This window comes from Leptosomus discolor, chromosome Z (genome assembly GCF_034619465.1).
Source record: "Leptosomus discolor isolate bLepDis1 chromosome Z, bLepDis1.hap2, whole genome shotgun sequence".
Lineage (NCBI taxonomy): Eukaryota > Metazoa > Chordata > Aves > Leptosomiformes > Leptosomidae > Leptosomus > Leptosomus discolor.
The window spans coordinates 36221064-36239566 of NC_141419.1; the positions used below are offsets into that span (position 1 = coordinate 36221064).

The following is an 18503-nucleotide window of genomic DNA, read 5'->3' on the forward strand; positions in this document are numbered from 1 at the left end:
GATGGAGTGATGTCCAGAAACATGCTCAGGACAGGCAGTAAGAATTATAAAGCTAGAAAATAGAATAGGGTGTGGGGCAGGGAATTCAGTGCAAAGAAATCAAGAAAGATAAATACGGATTTTAACTTTGCTGTGTCTGTGTCGGTGGTACTCTGGGAAGGTTATGTTGGATGAACATTAAATTTTGTTAGGGCAAATTATTTTATTTTTTTTAAACCAAAAGTTGTTTTACATGTAAGTAAATTTAGCGATTTTAGCCTTTCTGTTAATTTGAAAAACATTCTACACAAACAGAATATTTCCCACTTCCTTCTAAATTTAGGGATCCTTGATACTTTGTCTTGAGCCATATTTAAAAACTAAAAGTGATGGGGGGAGGCTGTGTGAAAAAGTAACTGTATTTCTCAAATGTATGGGGTGATCTAAGGGCTTAATTTCAAGAAGGAATGTTTAGTCATATATGTAAACCTGTTGGCAACCCTTATATAAAAACAAAAACAAACAAAAAAGCTGCTTGTGTTGTTAAGATGCTTTTAGATAAAAAGCAGATAAAAAGCAACGTTTTTCTCAGCAGGCATTACATATAGCCCAAACTCCTTGGCTTTCTGATTAGTAACAGAAAATGTGATGGAGAGCCACACTCAGATACAGCTGACTCAGTGATTTCTAGGTAGGTTTGGGAACCAATGGGTTGCATGTGTGCAGGTTAAGATAAAGTTCTTACCTTTTGGATAAATCTAAAAGTCTAGATTTATTTTATTGAGCCTGGTTAAATAGGGTGCACATATATATATAGCAGAATGGAGTGGGTTAATCCACCAAAGGCTTTTTAAACTTGTGTAATTTGACAGTGAAGTTCTATTATGGTATGAAGGAAATGCCATGCTATGTGTTATTGGGATTTGTGTTCTGTTTTCAGGTTACTTCTTTTATTCATACAAATTTATTTTATCTTTTGTAGGAAAGAATTAATACTGTCTGGCACTTTAAATCCACTTAAAGATTTGCATCTTGGAAAACTGGCGTTAACCAAGTTTCCAAAGAGTCCAGAAACATGGATTCATAGGTTTGTTTCCCTTGCTTTCTGTTGCCTCCCCAAACTTAAATGTTTTTCCTAGGTATTTTTTTCCTGTGCTTGGGTTAAGGAGAGCCATAGATGAAGGAGGACATCTAGAAATATAGCAGATTGCTTGAGCCAGTCATTGTAAAATACCGTGCTTTGGCTTTTGAGACACCTGCCTATGTTTTACACTTAGAACTAAATTCACATGCACCTTTTTTTGCTGTGTATTTTTTTTAATAAACTTTGGAGGTGGGATAAATTTTCCTAAAGGTTTATGATGTCTTACAGCACCTAAAATTCTCAGCCTGTGAATTCTGATTCTATCAGTAGTAAGTATTGGAGTGTTATAGGTTTCTCCCTCTTTTCCTCCTCCAATGTACTACTATATTGCTTGTCTACAGACATTTCAGAAAGACAAGAATCTGTAAAAGCTAATCTTTATAACCAAAGTTGGGTTCTTTTCAGTTCCAATACTGGTCTTTTTGGTTTGGTGAATTCATTTTCATAATTTCTAACTTAGGAAATGTCATTAAGTCACTACTGCTAAATATTAAACATATATATAAAAAATATAAACATAGATTTAAAAAAATGTAACAGCACATTTTTGGAAAAGGTAACTCCAGAATTACTCAAATGCATGAAGTTAGCAATCTCAGTCAAAAAAAAAAATCTTGCTCTGTGTGTGATTTTTAAAATTTTTATTTAATCATGTATTTTTCACAGGATAATTCATCTGTTTATAGACAGCCATAAAGAGATTTGAATGGAACACATTAGAAAGCAATTCACAATGTTGCATTTCACATGTCCAGCATTAGGACAACCATGAAGTTGGTACCCTATTAGGGGATTCATACTCTGTCAAAAACATAAGTAAAGCCTTAGTCATACTGATAACCTACGAATTTTTGGAAAAGGGAGTTGTTGGTAAGCTTTTCTTTGTGAGCACATGAGCTTAAAAGTTCTCGAAATTAACCTAGAATGTAATACATAGAATATTCCTAGGTATTTCTTAACTTACAAGCATCTACTTAATTTCTGTTAATTTTTTTCTTTGTAGCGTTGATCTAGCAACAACACTAATGAATTTCTGCAATGTTGGTTTTAATTTTGTTGGTTTTCAACTGCTTTTCATCATCTCCATGCTACTGACTCACGCTGCTTGATTCCTTTGTTTGAAGCAAAATGAGTATGTAGAAATAATGGGAAAAAATCTTGCAGTTTGTCGTGGTTTAGCGTTTCCTACATGGTAACTAACACTGGAAAACCAGGATTTTTTTTCGTGTAACTACTAGTGCTAAACCTGGTGCCATCCATATCATTGTGATGATCACTTTTATGAAGTTAGTCAGACAGGTAGGTTCTTAATATTTGTTTACATTTTAGAAATAATGAAAAATTGTGCTATCTTAAGTTAGGAGTAGTTTAATAGTGTTGTTTGTTGTTCTTTCTCGTATTTGCCTAAAACAGAAAAGTGTATTTGAGGATGATTGTACAAATGTTTGGCTTGGATTTAGATGTGCTGACCATGATTGATACATGGTAGAAAATAAGATGGTCAAAAATTTTCTTTCTGCATCAGCATAGTGATTAATGTTGTGTTTTCTGTTCCCCTATGATACCAAATTTCAGACAGAAGTGCAAAAAAAATAGAACAGGGCACTTATAAAATTCAGTAAAACATACGCAAACTTTTTTTTCTTACACATGGCAGATACACTCAGTAAGGATATCAAAATATCTGTTATACGTTTTGCTATGTGGCCTTTTGCTGTACATTTTGGGGGTTTTCAGATAGATCTTGTGCGTATCCAGTCAGTATATATATTGATTGTGCAATTGTCATTGAATAATCCTGCATTCATGTGCAGTACTTCCAGGAACTGCAATTGTAATAGGAACAGGAATATGCACACAGTGAGAGAAGAAATCTGATTTCTTTATTTCTTTTCTGCAAATTTATTGGAGCAAATGTTCTCTTAAAAGCCTTTAAATGATGCCATGATACTCAACAGGTACCAAAAATACATTTTAAATCTTCAGAGGCTGTGCTTGTCTGTCTTTCCTCCCATGCAAAAAGTCTAGAAAGTAGCTCAGGTTTCATTTTATAATTTTTTTTTCTTTTGTTTTAGCCACAGGGACTATAAAGTATATTTTTTTCCATACGCTTCTGTATATAATAATTTATCTGAATTTCTTATTTTATAAAAAAATCTTAATTTTAAGAAACTGAAATTTTTAAGATAATTTGTCTTTTTATGGTTTTACTCAGAAGTCAATGTTAATGAAATAATACTTATCTTTTATTAAAGGAATAATGCTTTACTTACTTTTGTGCCTAGACTTTTTTACAATTTCCCATTTCTTGCAAATAGGATTTGAAGTGAAAAAATACTACATGGTGATGTTTGGATCAAAGACAAAGTCTTCAAAATTACTACATTTCATAAAATAAGGTTACACAACAGTCAAAAAGCATGGTTGGTTTGGCTGTACATCTTTACTTAAAACAAATGTTATATGGGAAGCCAGTATATGAACACTGGCTTCAATCCACTGCTTGTGATTTTGGCTGAGAAATGGAGTCAGTTTAAAAATTGCATTCTTATAAGCTATCTTTAATATTGTCTTCAAATAGTTTAAATCTTTTTTTTAAAATAACTAGGAGAAGAAGACACAGTGCAAATAAGAAATACCAGTGAACAAAAATATAAATATTTTTGAATGAGAGACAAAGCAGATGGATAACCAAACTTTTTTTTAAACAGTGGTTCTCTTATCTATTTTTTGTGTATATATATATATATATGCAATTTTATATACGAATTCCAAAATACAATTATCTTTTTTAAGAAAATTAATTTATTATTTTAAATTTATTTATTGATTTCTTTTAACCAGGACTGACACCTTTCTGGAAGTAGCAATTAATTGATTTTGGAACCGATGTGAACCAGTACAAAACAGAAAAACCTCTGTGTCACAGACCGGAGGATGTCCATATTTCCAGAGCATTCCACATGGGCCCATTGCAATTCTCTTGACACATTCTGCTGCATCGAAGTCTACGCATCTGTGATCCCTTTTTGAAGGACCCTTTTGTGTAGGGTCTGCAAATGCACGGTTTCTGCAGCATGGAGGACACTTCTCAAAATAGTCCTCTAAATATACTACTAAAATACAACTAAAAGTCAGTCCAAAGTAAAATTAAAAAAAACATGTAGGAACCTTTGCTTATCTCGCTTCAAATCAAATAGGTATAATTCAGCAGTAAAAACAATTGTTTAGGTTATACCTATAGCCCTTGAAACCGTAAGTCTTTTGCGCGTTTTCTGCCGGTGGTGTACAGAAACCAATTTGGCTTTGCTGTGTGCAGTACTGACAGATGTAAAAAATACTCACAAAGTACAGTTAGATTTTTTTTTTTTAATCGAATCACTTTTTTTGTCTCGTTTTGAGTACTTTATTTTAGTGCTATACAAATCTCTGAAAGAGGACCTCATTAGAAATCTCATGCAGACAATTCTTACGTTTTTTTCATAAATTCACCATTTCCTTCTATTTTCTTTTAGTATGCTGTAAGTAGCCACGACCACTTACAGTGAGCGAACAAACAAGTACAACTGGAGTTAAATTATTTTCGAGGGTGACCGTAAAGTTATAGCTTTCAGTATGGGAAGAGTTCAGGTGGTTATGTTTACTATTTATTCATCATCTAGTTACAGTGTAGTTCAGATAATTAGTTGATTTATAGAAATGAAAAAACATTTTTTTCTCTTGGAATTGTTCTCTTACCATTAACACTGTACATCGTTTAACCAGACGATGGGTGCTGCAACATCTAATTCAGGAAAACTCCTTGCCTGGTGTTGTGACTAAAGGAAACTTGGGAGCAGCACCTGTGGAGAGAATTCACGGACTAGTACAGGAGGAAATGAATGTCTGCTCTGAAGCTGCTGGGAGATATCCAAGCAACTACAATGCCTGGTCCCATCGCATCTGGGTTTTGCAGCATTTGGGAAAGCTGACTGTCAAGGTATACTACAATAGTGAATAAAGTCTTAAACTTCCTTGTCTAAAAAAAATAAGAATACTGGTTTGCCAAGCAGATCCTGTGACATGGATGGAAGAGTATCATATTAAGTTAGCACAGGTAGCTAAGAACATTTTAAAAAAAACAGGCAAACTATTGTAATGAGTATGTTTTGCATTTTTCTTGTCAGTGTAGGCAGGTTCTGCTCAGCAGAAAGAACAGATTTTTCTTGCCCATGTACAAAATTCTGTTTGTCTGTTGGTATTTAGTGTTAATGAACTTGCAGCAGGAACATAGATGGGACTGTGTGAGCTTAAATAAAGAAGAGGCAACTGAAAGTAATTCTTCTAGCACTAATCTTGAAATTCCTAATAGAGAAAAAGATACTAGACATGACAGATACTGTTTTGATAATGTAATGTGATGTCTTGTTTTGATACCCTTATTCAGCTTATCTGTGGTTTCAGAATATTGAAGGATTAAGTAAAGACAGCAGGAATTTCAGAAAAAGTGTAGTAGTGCTTGTAAATAGTTTCTTCAGCTCTAACAGTATCTTTTGGCAGCATTTAAGCTGAGGGCTGATTAAGCTGTTTCAACTCCATCAGGGACATCTTACGCAGTGGTGAATACTTCTGATCACATGGTAGTATCTAAAACATCGAGACCCTCAGCAAATTTTAGTTAATGTGACATGGTCTGAAGTTATATAGGCAGTTTTGTAATAGTGTGGTTTCTAAGCTGTTAGGTGAATTCCTTGTGAATATTAGTCTGGTACAGTGACACATCAACACTTTTAACAGCAGCCACTGCATTTCGCCATCCTGGAAATACAGAGAGGAGTGAGGGAGGAATTAGTGGAGGTTGTTAAGTCAGTATAGCTGTTATTTTTATGTCTTATGGGCCAGCTGCTGCTAGCAATGGATGTTGTTTTGCTGATGTATCCTGTTAATTGTCACCTCAGAAACTTTAAAAATTACTTTATCAGATGGGTAATAAATAGCAAGTATATTCCAGACTCCATGAGGAAGACAGCCCAGAATTTGTACTCATCTGCCTAGCAAGTTTGTATGAAAAGGTAGTTATGGAAAACCCAGAAGAATTACACGATTCAGATAGATTGGAGGTTAGAAGTTAGGGTTAGAGGTCTGTATTAATAGGAAAGAGGGACTTTAATGTAAGTCTTTAACAACTGTATTAAAAAGAGGGGGAAAAAAGTTAGCAGTGTTAATTATAACTCAAGTCACTTTATGCTTTAGTTAACAGTAGTTTGAAGATCAGGATGATACCCTGATTGATTTTTGCAGTTGCTATTCCTTACTTATTTAAATAAACAGAAATAATTGCATTGTGATAGAAATAGCTCTTCTCAGAGCTGCAATTATTCTGGTGGGTTTATTCACTGGCAGTTGTCAATGCTTTGTGTGACAAGTCACAAGCATGCCTGTGAAGGAAGTGTTTTAAGTTTGTTTGATCACTCCCAAGTCCTTTTGCCTTGCTTACAATCCCAGTTCCCCTACTGGCCTTCTTTTTAGGCCTATTACTAAGGAGGTGAGCGTTTTCTCTAGTTTTGTCCAACTGGCTTTCATTACCTCTGGCAAAATTTCACTAGTGCTGCTGTTCCTTGTGCAGTGTGTGCAACCCATCGGGAAATCTCAAATGTTGACTCTAGGTTTTTTTCATGACACCACCAATGCACCTCTCCAGATGACCTAGCAGAAGGTGTTTGGGATGCAGGAAAATCAGGGGAAAGTGTGGAACATAAAAGATGTCAAGAACTTTGAGATTAATTTTGTGTCTAGGTAACTTTAAAAGGCAGAATTAGAAAGTGATTATTCACAAGATGTGATGTGAGGAAGAAAACAAATATGGAATAGGACAGGGAAAAAGCAGATATTACGGATTTTCACAAAAAATATACAGGTTGTTTTCTTGCTTGATGTCTCATTTTGTACCTTCAGCCATTTGTGGGTTTGGATACCTGAAAAGAATGGTAGATTTCACCAAGATGTGAGACCAGGACTATGCTGAAAAAACTTGCAGATAAAACAGTCTCTGTGATTCTACAGCCATTTAGTCTTGCAAGGTTGCCTCAAAGTACCTTGTATTATCTAGGGACACATTTTTGCTATAGTACAAACTTGCCTGTAGTTTGAGGTAGTTTTTATTATGGTGTACAAGGAAACAGAGGCCCAGAAATACAATGTGTATATTGTATTACCATTGAAATAAGACTTCTCAAAGCAGGTTTATAATTATGAAACTGTTGGCCTGCTTTGGAGGATTTTGGTTTGATTTGGGGTTTTTTTTCCTTTGGTTTGGTAATCCTAATGCTTCTGCAGACTGAATCTCAGTTGAAACTCTGGGGAAAAGATACAAAATACTGGAGGAGAAAGTTTTGGCCCTGTAGAAAGATTTTTTTCGCATACACTAGACAGTAAAAAACATTATCTTATTTGAATATAGAAATCTCAGTTTGTTTTTCCTGCAGAACTTGAACCACGTTAGCAAGTTTACATAGTGTTTGAGTAGCATTCTTTATTATCAGTTAAAGATTTGTCAAGAATAGATTGTTCCAAACCAACTGGAGTACTTGCCTCAGAAAAGGATGAGAAAGCTTGACTTCATTTTTCTCACGTGACCCAATGGTTAGCCAATGGGGGAAACGCATGGACTCGAGACACCTACTGGTGGTACGTAATTAGTTAGAGATCTGGAGTAAGACAGTAATACTTGTCTGTTAAAATTTATACACAGTTTGTACAAAAATAGGATGTAGTTCAGCAAGGACAGACAAACTTCTTTGTTTTCTTTAGATAGAAATATCAACTTCGTAATTACAGCATGGAGAGTGACTGATCAAGCTCTACAATAAAAAACCAAGCAAAGAAGTGAGTGGTGGGGTGGTTGTCATGAGGCAACACCTCTCTTGTGTGATACCCAGAAGACAAGAGTTTCCTAGAGCAGAGGCTTTGTTTTTTGTAGATCTAAAGAGGTTTAATGGCAATCTTCTGTCTTGCTTTTCTAAAAGAGGTTTTCTTGTTCAGGTAAGGAGTGATGCTGAGAATCATTCTGTTTGCTTTGTGCAGGGAGTTACAATGCATAATTACAATATTCCCCTGTAACTTTGTAGCTTGTAAACATGTCAAGTAAATGAATCAGATTATTCTGAGATCTAAGTTGGATATAATATATGTAGTATCAGTTCCAGATGAATAAAGACTGATCTGATTTTTCTCATGTCACCTTTGAGTCTTATGTTGTTTTTAATAGGCTTTTAAATTTTAATGTTCAGAAATTTAAAATAGTGAGCTCAGTTCTGCTGGGAAGAGAGAAGTTGATCTTGTGGTCTGAAGTGCAGAACTGGAGAATCCTGCATGTGGGCTGTTATTTAATAGTGCCCTGCAGTTTGCTGATCTGTAAAAGGAAGATGATGCTGGTATCTCTTGTCAAGACCTAAGAAAGCTTGTTGAGTATTGTGGGTAGAAGGCACTATTTACATCGTTTGTATTTGCTCTAATACCTTTTAGAACAGATGCATCACAAAAAAGGTGTGTAACTAGCCTTGCACATTTCCATGGTTTTCTTGGTGAGAGGCTCTGCCTCTTGTGCTGCAGGAGAAAAAAAAGGATTTGTGCCTATGAAAGTTGCTATGCATCAGCTGGTCCTGCTAGAAAAAGAGATAAAAAGCAAGAATATACCAGTGAAGTTATAACCAAAGTCTTTAGAAGTAAATGAGAAAGGTAGTTTTGATCTCTTTGGAGAGTTTAAACTCTGGAGGAGGAGCAATTTGAGGAAAGAGGTTAAAAGCGTTTAAAGAGATACAGCCATTAGTTCTAAAACAGAAAGTAAAGAAAAAGAAGCTTTTCCTAGTAGCCAAAGCTCACCTGTCTTCCTAGAAGGTTTAAAAACATTCAGAATTAAGAGGAAATTCATAGGTTCCAGCAGTGTTACAAATGCAGCTGCAGTCACCAATGTGAGTATTTACCACAGTTATTGTGAAAGCCTTTCTGGGAGTTTTAATTACCAAGTCAAGGAAGTGAGTTATGGACAAATAGTGTTATATTCCACAGGCTCTAGAACATAATGTTAATGGTTGACGTTTTCTGGGAAGATGAAAGTTTATATTACTTTAAATCATCTTTTTATATTTTTTTAAAACAACTCAACCACTCTCTTGACACCCATAATGTAGTAGGCAAAAATTAAAATACTTCTAACTATTATCCATGTGGTTTGGTGTACCCTCTATCTCAGCCTCCTCTGAATAGTCTTTATTCCTAACCATTTTGAGATTCTTAAACCACTGCTGATTTCTTACTGTAATTGGGTTTTTTCTCCCTAACCCTGTGACAAGGTTTCTGAGACACCTGCCTTTTCAGAGTTCAGAATAATTGCTTTTGTGCAAGGATGCCGAGATACTTGTCAGCACACAGTGGAAAAGGTTTAGTGATTATTTTGGTTTTCTGTGTGTGTTCTTAAACCATTACCACAGTGGCTGAAATCCCCAGAGGAGAGGTTACCTTAATACAGAAACAGTAGTGGTAAATTACTCTTTTATACTGGTTGATAACTGTTGCTGCTTTTTGTTTCAGGTTCTCCTTGATGAACTTTCAGCCACTAAATATTGGGTATCCATGCATGTCTCAGATCACAGTGGATTTCATTACCGCCAGTTCTTACTCAAGTCCTTGATAGGCAGAACTGTGACTGACAATAATGTACTGGTACAAAATCAAACAGTAAATGAGCAAAACCCTAGCCTTCAAAAGGAGGAGGAGAGTGCAGGGGCAGAAGCTGCCTGTGCAGAGGAGCAGAGTGTGGATCTCCCTTGCTGTTTAGAGGAAGAGTTGGAGCTCTGCACTGAGCTGATTAGTGCTTACCCAGGGCATGAAACCTTGTGGTGTCATAGGTAAGAAAACTTGATTGAAAGAGTGTCCTTCTGATTTGTGGATTGTTCTTTGCCTGATGTTTCCAGACAAGTTGTTGTTCTAATTTTAAAAGATACCACTCAATAAAAGATTTCTAATCTACCATGTCTTAAGCCTTTGGAAAACATTCAAGGGCATAAGCAGAGCTATTGAATGGAGAATTTGACAGGGTGTTAAGTATCTTGTTGATGTAAGCTCCACTTGTCCCTATAGTTTGTGCAAGAGACACAAGATACTCTTAATCAGGCTCCTCACACTTAAAGTGTGTAAAGGGCAGAAGATGAGCAAAAGATAGGCAGAAGATGGATCAGCTGAAGAAAACTTCTGCTTTGCCAGCTGAGTGTATGTGCCTGTCTAGGTAACAGCAGATTTGCCAAAGTGACACTGTGCCCTTTTTTGCAGAACGTGAGCAGTGACAGCAGATTTTGTGTCTGTTTGCGGGGCAGTCTGGTCAGATGGCAAATGAACTGAAGCAGTTTAGCAGCAACAGCAGATTATTTTCAGTGCATGACTTTTTTTTTTTTATTTATTTCTTCTTTCCTTTTCCTCTGAAGAAGGCGTGTGTTCTACCTTCAGCACCACCTAAGCAACAAACTTCCTCTTCTGAGTGCGGGGGTATCGTCCGTGGACAGCAGTGATGAAACTCTGAATAATTCCCACCACAGTCCTGCAACAAGTCACATGGCACAAGCTATGGATGTTGATGGTTTGAATGAATCCAGCAGCAAACAAGGATATACCCAAGAAACAAAACGCCTGAAGCGTGCTCCTATGCAGGACTCTCTTGGTCCAGAAATGGAATACCGGTTCATTGATAAAGTATTATCAACTTCTAGGGATGTGGACCAAGCCAGGTTTGCTACTGCTTATAGGAAATGGTTAGTTACTTTTTTAGGTCAGTGAAGAAAGAGTTTAAAGCCTTCAGGGTTCTACTTTTAGTGCAATATTCTCTTTTCAGACACAAATGCATGTCTTGGTTGCAAGTGTTAGCTAACCATGTGTTTCTCACTCTTTTAATGGTCAGTCCTAAAGTTCATATTCAGAGTAGCAGTCTGTCACTTTATTTATTAAAGAACTGGCATACCTTTTTATTAAGCAAATGCAGTTTGTTCTTTAATGTTTCTAAGAAATATCTCTGTGTCAGCTTCCTACTGTGCCATTTTGTTACTTTTTATCTTCTGGATTAAGGTGACTCTGAATCATTTGGCTTTAAAAAAAAAAGCCTGAAATGCTTTTGAAACAGTGTGTCTGGAAAAAGAATAGAAGGATCTGTCAGTATCAGCTAAACCTGTTTTCAGGTTGTTCCTCTTTACTGTAGTGGCATCTTGCTAATAGCTTACTGGATTCAGACTATATTCCATGAGTGCTTACTTTTGTATTAGCAACCTTTTATAGAACACCAGACTGCAGTGTTTCTTTCTCAAGGCTCCAGTGACAGTATTGGAGACACGACTATTACTATTGTAGCTGTGGTTTTGTTTCCTTATTAGTTGTCACATGAGTTTGACAGGAAAGTCTATGGAGTTGAAATCCTGAAAACATGACACAAAGTAGTTCAAACACACATTCACGCTCACACTTACAGTCAGCTATGTTTGGAAATACTTTCTTAGAACAGACTACCTTCATTTGCTATTTGGTATTTATTTATTTATTTTATGTCAATAATCTAGAATTAATGACATTTGATACACATTTCTGAATGTATTATGTACACTACAGAATCTCAGCCTGCTAAACCACATTGGTAACTTGTACTTAACCAAGACCATGCAAGTCCAATAGATGATGGAGTAAAAAGTAATTATTCTGTCTGGTCATTGAGATTGTACGGTTCAAAAAAATAGAGCAGGAGGGAGCTATCTCTTCACTTTTGTCTTTTGCAGAGCTTTGGGTTTTTTTCTTTTGACTCTTTAAGACCACTTCTCTGACCATATATCTCTGTTTACATAACTGTAAATTTCAAGGGAATTTGAAACATATTTCTGTTCCCATAAAATTGAACGTTAATGGTTTATTTTGTCATTTCCTTAGAACTTGTCTGTATAAGGGATTTTTTTACATTAATGGAATTATGCTGGTCCAAAGACCTAGGGGAGAAATATTGTACAACTGTAGAAGTTTGTACAATGGCAACATCACCTCTGTTCCAGACTATTCACTAAGGGGATTAGATTTTCAAGCTGGAGTCTTCACCAAAATTGCTGTATATTTCTCCTGCCCAAAGTGCCTCCTGACTGTGCTAAGTTCCAAGCTGCTGTTTCTGTTGGGCAGAGAGCGCAACAATAAGGGAGGAAAAAAGCAGGTAGCCTGCTCAAAAGCTATCATTTGGAAAGAAAAAAGGCGCTCAAAGCATGTGGAATTCCAACAGTTCTAAGTAATTTGATGGATGGGGGTTACTCTTGCATTTTAGAATGAAAATAGACCACCTCTAGTCTTAGAGAGTATGTTCATAACGCATTTCAGGCACAGAGTAGCTAACAAAGACATTTCTAAATGTACACTCTTCTGTTTACAGTACCTAGATGAGGCTGACCTAGGCTTGAGCATTTCTATGGCAAAGCTTTGTCTCAATGGACATCCACACCTGCCTCTGTATAGCTGGGGACATGTTACATGGCTGTTTGTTTTGAGGTGCTCTGGGATGCTGTCTTGGTTGATGGTTTCAGTTGCAGAAGAATGTAATCGATGTGTGAAGGTGCGGGAATGGCTTGAGAGGATAATTTCATCATAAAGTGTTGTCTCTGTGACCACTGACAAATGGGTAGGTTCAGGTACAAAGTGAAGCCTGAACTTAAGAATTTGACTTGAGCAAGAACTTCTACTCATCCCAGAGGATGTGGATTTGTTTTGAGTATGAAAGATACATTAATGCATGTGTAGTAGCCTGGGTCAGCTTGATTAACAATATCCCGTTAATGACTAGTACAAACCTGGAAAGTGTGAAGTCAGTTCGCAATGTATTAAGGATCACGTTCTTGGTCCTAGATTACTTACACAGTTAGTAACATAGTTGTGTGTTGTGTTTACCTTGGCAAAAATTACCTATTCATGAGAAAAATATTAGTGGGAGGAGCAGACTGGGAAGTGAGAGCATGATAAGAAACATTTCTTGAACTGTAGAAGGGAAGAGATGCTTTTTTCTTGCACTGAAATGACTGAGGTTTTTAGAGGAAAATTCTTGTATTAGGATCTGACTTGAAACCCATTATATATTTCTTCCAGACTATAATCTGGAGACTTATTTGTCTTTCTTAGAGCTATGTCATGGAAGTACTGTTCTATTGAATTTGACAGTCTTTCCATCACAAACACTTAAGATCAAACAGCTGCCCTCATATACGTGTGTGCAGTTCCTATTCATGTCAGCACAAGTTATGCATGTTTGTGGGAAGACAAGATTTGGTCCTATGTAACTGAACAGAGTTCCATTGTGTTTTCATATTTGGAAAATGTTCTGAGAGCTCTGAGTAGAGATGGTGCTGATATTTTTATTACTTTTACAAAACACTAGTGGCTGTAGTATGATTGTCTTAAAGCCTACACCTGATGGAAATACTCCCCCACCCTTTTTTTTTAATCCAATCAGAATAGTTACATTTAGAAATGTTTGCAAACCGTACTCTGACCCAGGAAACTAAAAAACAAAAATAAAATTGGAACAAGTCATATCTTCCCCTTTGAAAGAAACACAAACAATAAGCTGTCAAAATCAAGCTTTAATTTTTTCATGGTAACAGTATAAATTATATGGAAGAAGAAAACATGTAACTAAATTACTTCAAGCTGCCCGTGTCTTGAAGCCTCTTACATGAAGTGATTGAAGAGATACTTCCAACAAATTGCATTAAGCTCACAACTGTGATGCTCTGGAACTACGATCTTTGGAACATACCTGTCTAACCATTCAGTATTACTGCAGAGTCCCATCTGGGCACTGCGTGAAAGAAAGAAAAGTGGCTTCAGGCTGTTGGTAGTTAACATGCATAAAGGTTACAGAGTACAGCTACTTTAAGTGCTGTATTTTAGTTGTTTTGTGTTTCAGAAGTCAGAGATTTATAATGCAGTCAATGAACATTTTTACAGAGAAAATGCCCAATAGAAGCTGCAGAGTACAAGGCTCTTGCTCTCTGAAGTTTCTTCAAATACAAAATCAAACTTTGTACATCTGTAAGCATCTTCATATAAAGTTCAGCATCTTTACTGATTTTATCTTCTGCTGTAGTATGTGTCATTTGAATTGATGCAAATTCTTTTTGTTCACTGGTTTAGTCTTTGTAGAAATTTCTTTGTGCTAGAAACAAAGGGTTTTGAGGAACAAATGTAATTTGAAACTACAGAAATTAGAATAGAAGGATTCACAATTTTAAGGGGGTTGAATTCTCTGCTGCTAAATACATTAACTGTTATTTCATCAGCATTTGATTTATCTTGTGTATTTCAGTCACTGGAGCAACACATGGAGCATTAAAGATAGCTGCAATAACAAACCTCGTATAAAGTTGTTATTGGAACGCATTGCTATAGATGCTCTGATTAACATTTGTTCATCTGCTCATGCCTGCATATTAGTGACTTCTTACATATTCTGTATGCAATCAAATCTGTGTGTCACTTAAATAGGGGGAAAAGAAAATTGTCAGTTTATACTGTTTGATTAATTACGTTACATAGAACTTGTTTTAAGACAAATAAGCAAAGTGGTAATACAGTGAGAAAGTTTAGGTTCTGTCTGACAATCAGAATTTCTGGCATTTCCAGTTTTGTGTTAGTGCTGCTTAATTAGAATGTGTAGCTAGTCTTCATGGACAGGAGTGAGGGTTTTTTTTCCTAAGTAGGTAATTAATTTCTAAAACAGTACTGTATAACATTGATGAGCAGAAACGAAGAATTTTGGAAAGGCTTGTCTGCATAGCCAGACTCAGCAAGCATACTTTTTCAGAATAACATATGATACAAGGAACAAAATGTGACTACCAGAGAATAATTTAAGTGGTGAGTCTTCAGAGACTTGATGATTGAATTTTTGGACAAGGTTAGTTGCTTAGTTTTGATTTGCCTTCTGTGAGGGAAGAATGGTGCTTGGGTTTTTTTTTAATTTGGTAGGAAGTGAACCGTTGCACTTACAGTGTGGGGGAAAAAACCCCCCCCAACTCTCGAGTTGTATCTTCTAGAGCAATTTTGGAAAAAGCAGCAGCGCAGTGAAATGTAGGTGTGACTTTTAAATGCATGTTTGTCCTGTACTCATTTGGTGAGGAGAAGTCTTTACAATTATACCTTACTGTTTTGTTAATGTCAGATACAAAGGAAAGCGGGTAACTCACCTATTCTTAAATGCACTTAACATTCAAGTTAGTTTCAGAGGAAGTTCAGTGTCCCTGTCAAAGCTAATTTTCCTTCTTTTTTTTTTCCCATGTGCTCAGAGGTGTGTTTTCTTCCCAACCTCTTCTCTGTTCTTCCAACCAGCAAAGAAGAATGTAGCAAAGCGTTGGTGAGGTGGCCTCATTTCGTGTTTAGGTAACTCTTTGACTACCTCCCAGAGAGTGCTCTGATTGATGTCCTTAAGTGGAGTTCATCGGGCTCAGCTTTTTTAGAACCTCATGCTAGGCCTACATCCTCTTTCAGAGGTGAAAAGCAAGAGCTTTATCTATGAAGCCATCTAGTTTCCCCAGGAGAGTTTAAAGGAGAAAAGAAAAAAAAATCTTAAAGTTGGGAAAACTAGAATGAGCGTAAACTTTCATTAGTCTTTTCCTCTGAAGAAGCAAGTTGTTGCTGAAAAATGGAGGAAATATGTGCTTCCAAGAAATTCCTTGTAGACAGTTTATGCTTTTGAATTATAGACCTGACACTTTCTAGTGGCTTTTACTTAGTGTGTAATGTTAACTTCTCAGGGCATAGTCTATTGTAGTGAATTAGGGTACCTTTTTACAGTTTATAATTATTGATCTTAAAAAAAAAAAAAAGCTAAACATGTAATAACTGGCTTTTATTTTTTTTTTGTCTAGCATAGTGTTTTATATCTGCCTACAAGCTAATACTGTACCTAATGATAACACTAGACCTTACCATCTCATCTGCATCATATTGTTATTCTGTATCTTAAATTGCTGTTGCAGTCTTAGAGGAAGCTCCTCACAGTTGCTGAGTTTCTTCTCTGACTTCCCTAGTACTATTCAGTAGGATATTCACTATCTCACAAAGATGTGTGTTGTAATGACGGGGAAGCTTTTTACAGTGTCTGTGTTGGTGTACTATGTATCTTAGATTTATGTTTTTTAAAAAAACTTTTGTTAGGAGTCTGAATACTAGAATTGTAAAAGCTTTTAGTTGTTGATAGCTGGCAGATGCTGAGGTACAATACAATTATTCTGAAGAGCAGAACTCTTAACTGAAGTCTAGTTCATTAAGCATCTTTATCTGCACCATCTGGAACCTACTATTAATCCTACTGTATAGATGGAGGTGGGAGAATCCACAGTGAGGTGCATAGTTTCTTCACAGGATATGTTCTGAACAGAAGATAATTATGGTGAAACAAAGTGCATTGCTTGGATAGGTATTCCTGTATGTTCATTGTGAATGTAGTTATGAAATTGGTACGTCGTTAATACAGTGAGATTTCCTGAATGGATTTGTAGAATGAGTAGATAAATGTTTTTTTAACAGAGTATTACCTGTTATTGAAAAATCACATAAATGATACAAGGTACCAGAACTTCTTTTTACAAGGCACAATATATTTATACCTACTGTGTTCATTCCCTTTTGTTCCAGTTTTACTTTTTTGGAGTAGCTACATTTAAAACTGGCTAGTCATCTTGAGAAGTGTGCTTGGGAATGTCATCTTTAATTTCATGTAATAGGAATAGTAGATGTCTTAAATGGTTTTAAGTAGCATTAAGATCCAAGGTGGTGACAGCACTACAGTATTCAAGTGAGCCATTAAACACTAAATTTTTTCAACACCGCGATGCCCACCAAAGTACTATTATGTCTATGTAGGGCAAAATGTGTCTTTTCTCAAGATACAAGAAAAAATATTTAATTCTCACGGCTTTCATATTAGGGGGAAATACAGATGGCTTTAAGCATAATATTTTACAGTATATTTTATGAAAAATTCTCAGATACACAGTTATGACCATGGTAAATTTTATGTACATTTCCAATGCAGATAAATTAGATAAATGTTAATTTTTGTAACAGGAAGAATAAAATGATGACAGGACAGTAAGGCACTGGAAACTAATCTGATAAATGACCAGTGTTCTACAGGATAGTGCATGTTAAGCATTAAGTTTGTTTTTCACTGGTCTTACTTCGTCATGGGATGTTCTTTCAGAGGGGGATTATTTTCTTTTTTTGTCATCAGTAGACATCTTAACTGTGAATAAATTACCTATATTTATTCTCCCACAATAAGTGTGCATATATGCTTGGGTCAATGGATGGATGGTGGAACTGTGTTTATGTAATGTCCTGTGAAACAGGCAACAGTCTCCCGCTGGTGATCTGCGAACAGAACTCTTCATGGAAGACCTGTCCCAAGTCTGAATCTAGCAGGATCATTGCCGATTTCACGGGTTTTGCTGAAAGCAGCGAGATCTCTTGCTTCCCCTCTCTGGATTAGTCTGCCTTACTTTCACGACACTTGGGCAGATGTGTGCATACACAAACCAAATTATTAGTGCTGGTGTTTATTCCAAGTGCTTGTAGGGAGTGTTTGAGACAGTAAAAGAGTTTGTAAGGTCTTGGAAGCAGGGAGAACTGGGAAGTGCTCGGCCGGTGTCCTACTTGGAGGATAGCTTTCAGGAATCCTGAAGGAAGGAACAGACAGACATATTTTGGATGACGTGCTTTAGCATCACAGGAGACTGGGAAAAGTATGTCAAGACACAAACTAGCAACTGAAATTGGTATTTGAATACAAACAAGAAGTGGTCTTTTTGATATTTTATTTTCAGTATTTTTCTCGTGTTCTTTTTATAAAAATGAACTGCATTAAAAAAATATTTTCAAAGTTGCTCATCATTTTGAATGCCTCCTGATTTTGACTTACTGGATTTCAGAGGTCTCCTTAAAGGGCTTCATTTTATTGGAAAATGCTAGCACCTTTCCTCCTAGACAATGAGATTCATTCCAAATGTTCTAAAATGAGCAACTAAAATCAGAGGGCATTACTGAAAATACTGCTTATCATCTTGAATGCAAAACATAAAAAAGCAAGGACATGTTCTGCTCATACAGTTTTTTTTTTTTCATTTTCTCTTACTGGCTGCTAGGACAGAAGATAGAAAGAATATGTAAGGAAGCCCTGAGTTGATAATTACAATCTTGCTTTACTTAATTTGAGGGTTCATTTAATCAGAATGCTTGGTATGAGCAAGTAATAAACGCTTCAGGGTCCTTGTACAGACATAGTTTGCAGGATCTGGTCATTAGTTTGTTTCCAGTCCGAGTGCTTGAGTTTACATCT

At 36.1% G+C, this 18503-nt stretch overlaps 1 protein-coding gene across 3 annotated transcripts in view; it reads left to right on the forward strand.

The window, feature by feature from the left end:
* The window catches only part of PTAR1 (protein prenyltransferase alpha subunit repeat containing 1), a 37085-nt gene extending 26147 nt beyond the window's left edge, over nt 1–10938 (forward strand). For 2 of the 3 annotated variants that reach the window (XM_086479766.1, XM_086479768.1), the window contains 4 exons: nt 962–1066; nt 4889–5102; nt 9692–10008; nt 10582–10938. In XM_086479766.1, coding sequence (XP_086335892.1) covers nt 962–1066; nt 4889–5102; nt 9692–10008; nt 10582–10930 — 985 coding nt within the window. In that variant the 3' untranslated portion in view covers nt 10931–10938. The remainder of the gene's footprint in view (nt 1–961; nt 1067–4888; nt 5103–9691; nt 10009–10581) is intronic. The other variant, XM_086479767.1, reaches the window with a different exon arrangement.
* Nucleotides 10939–18503: the final 7565 nt, after the last annotated feature.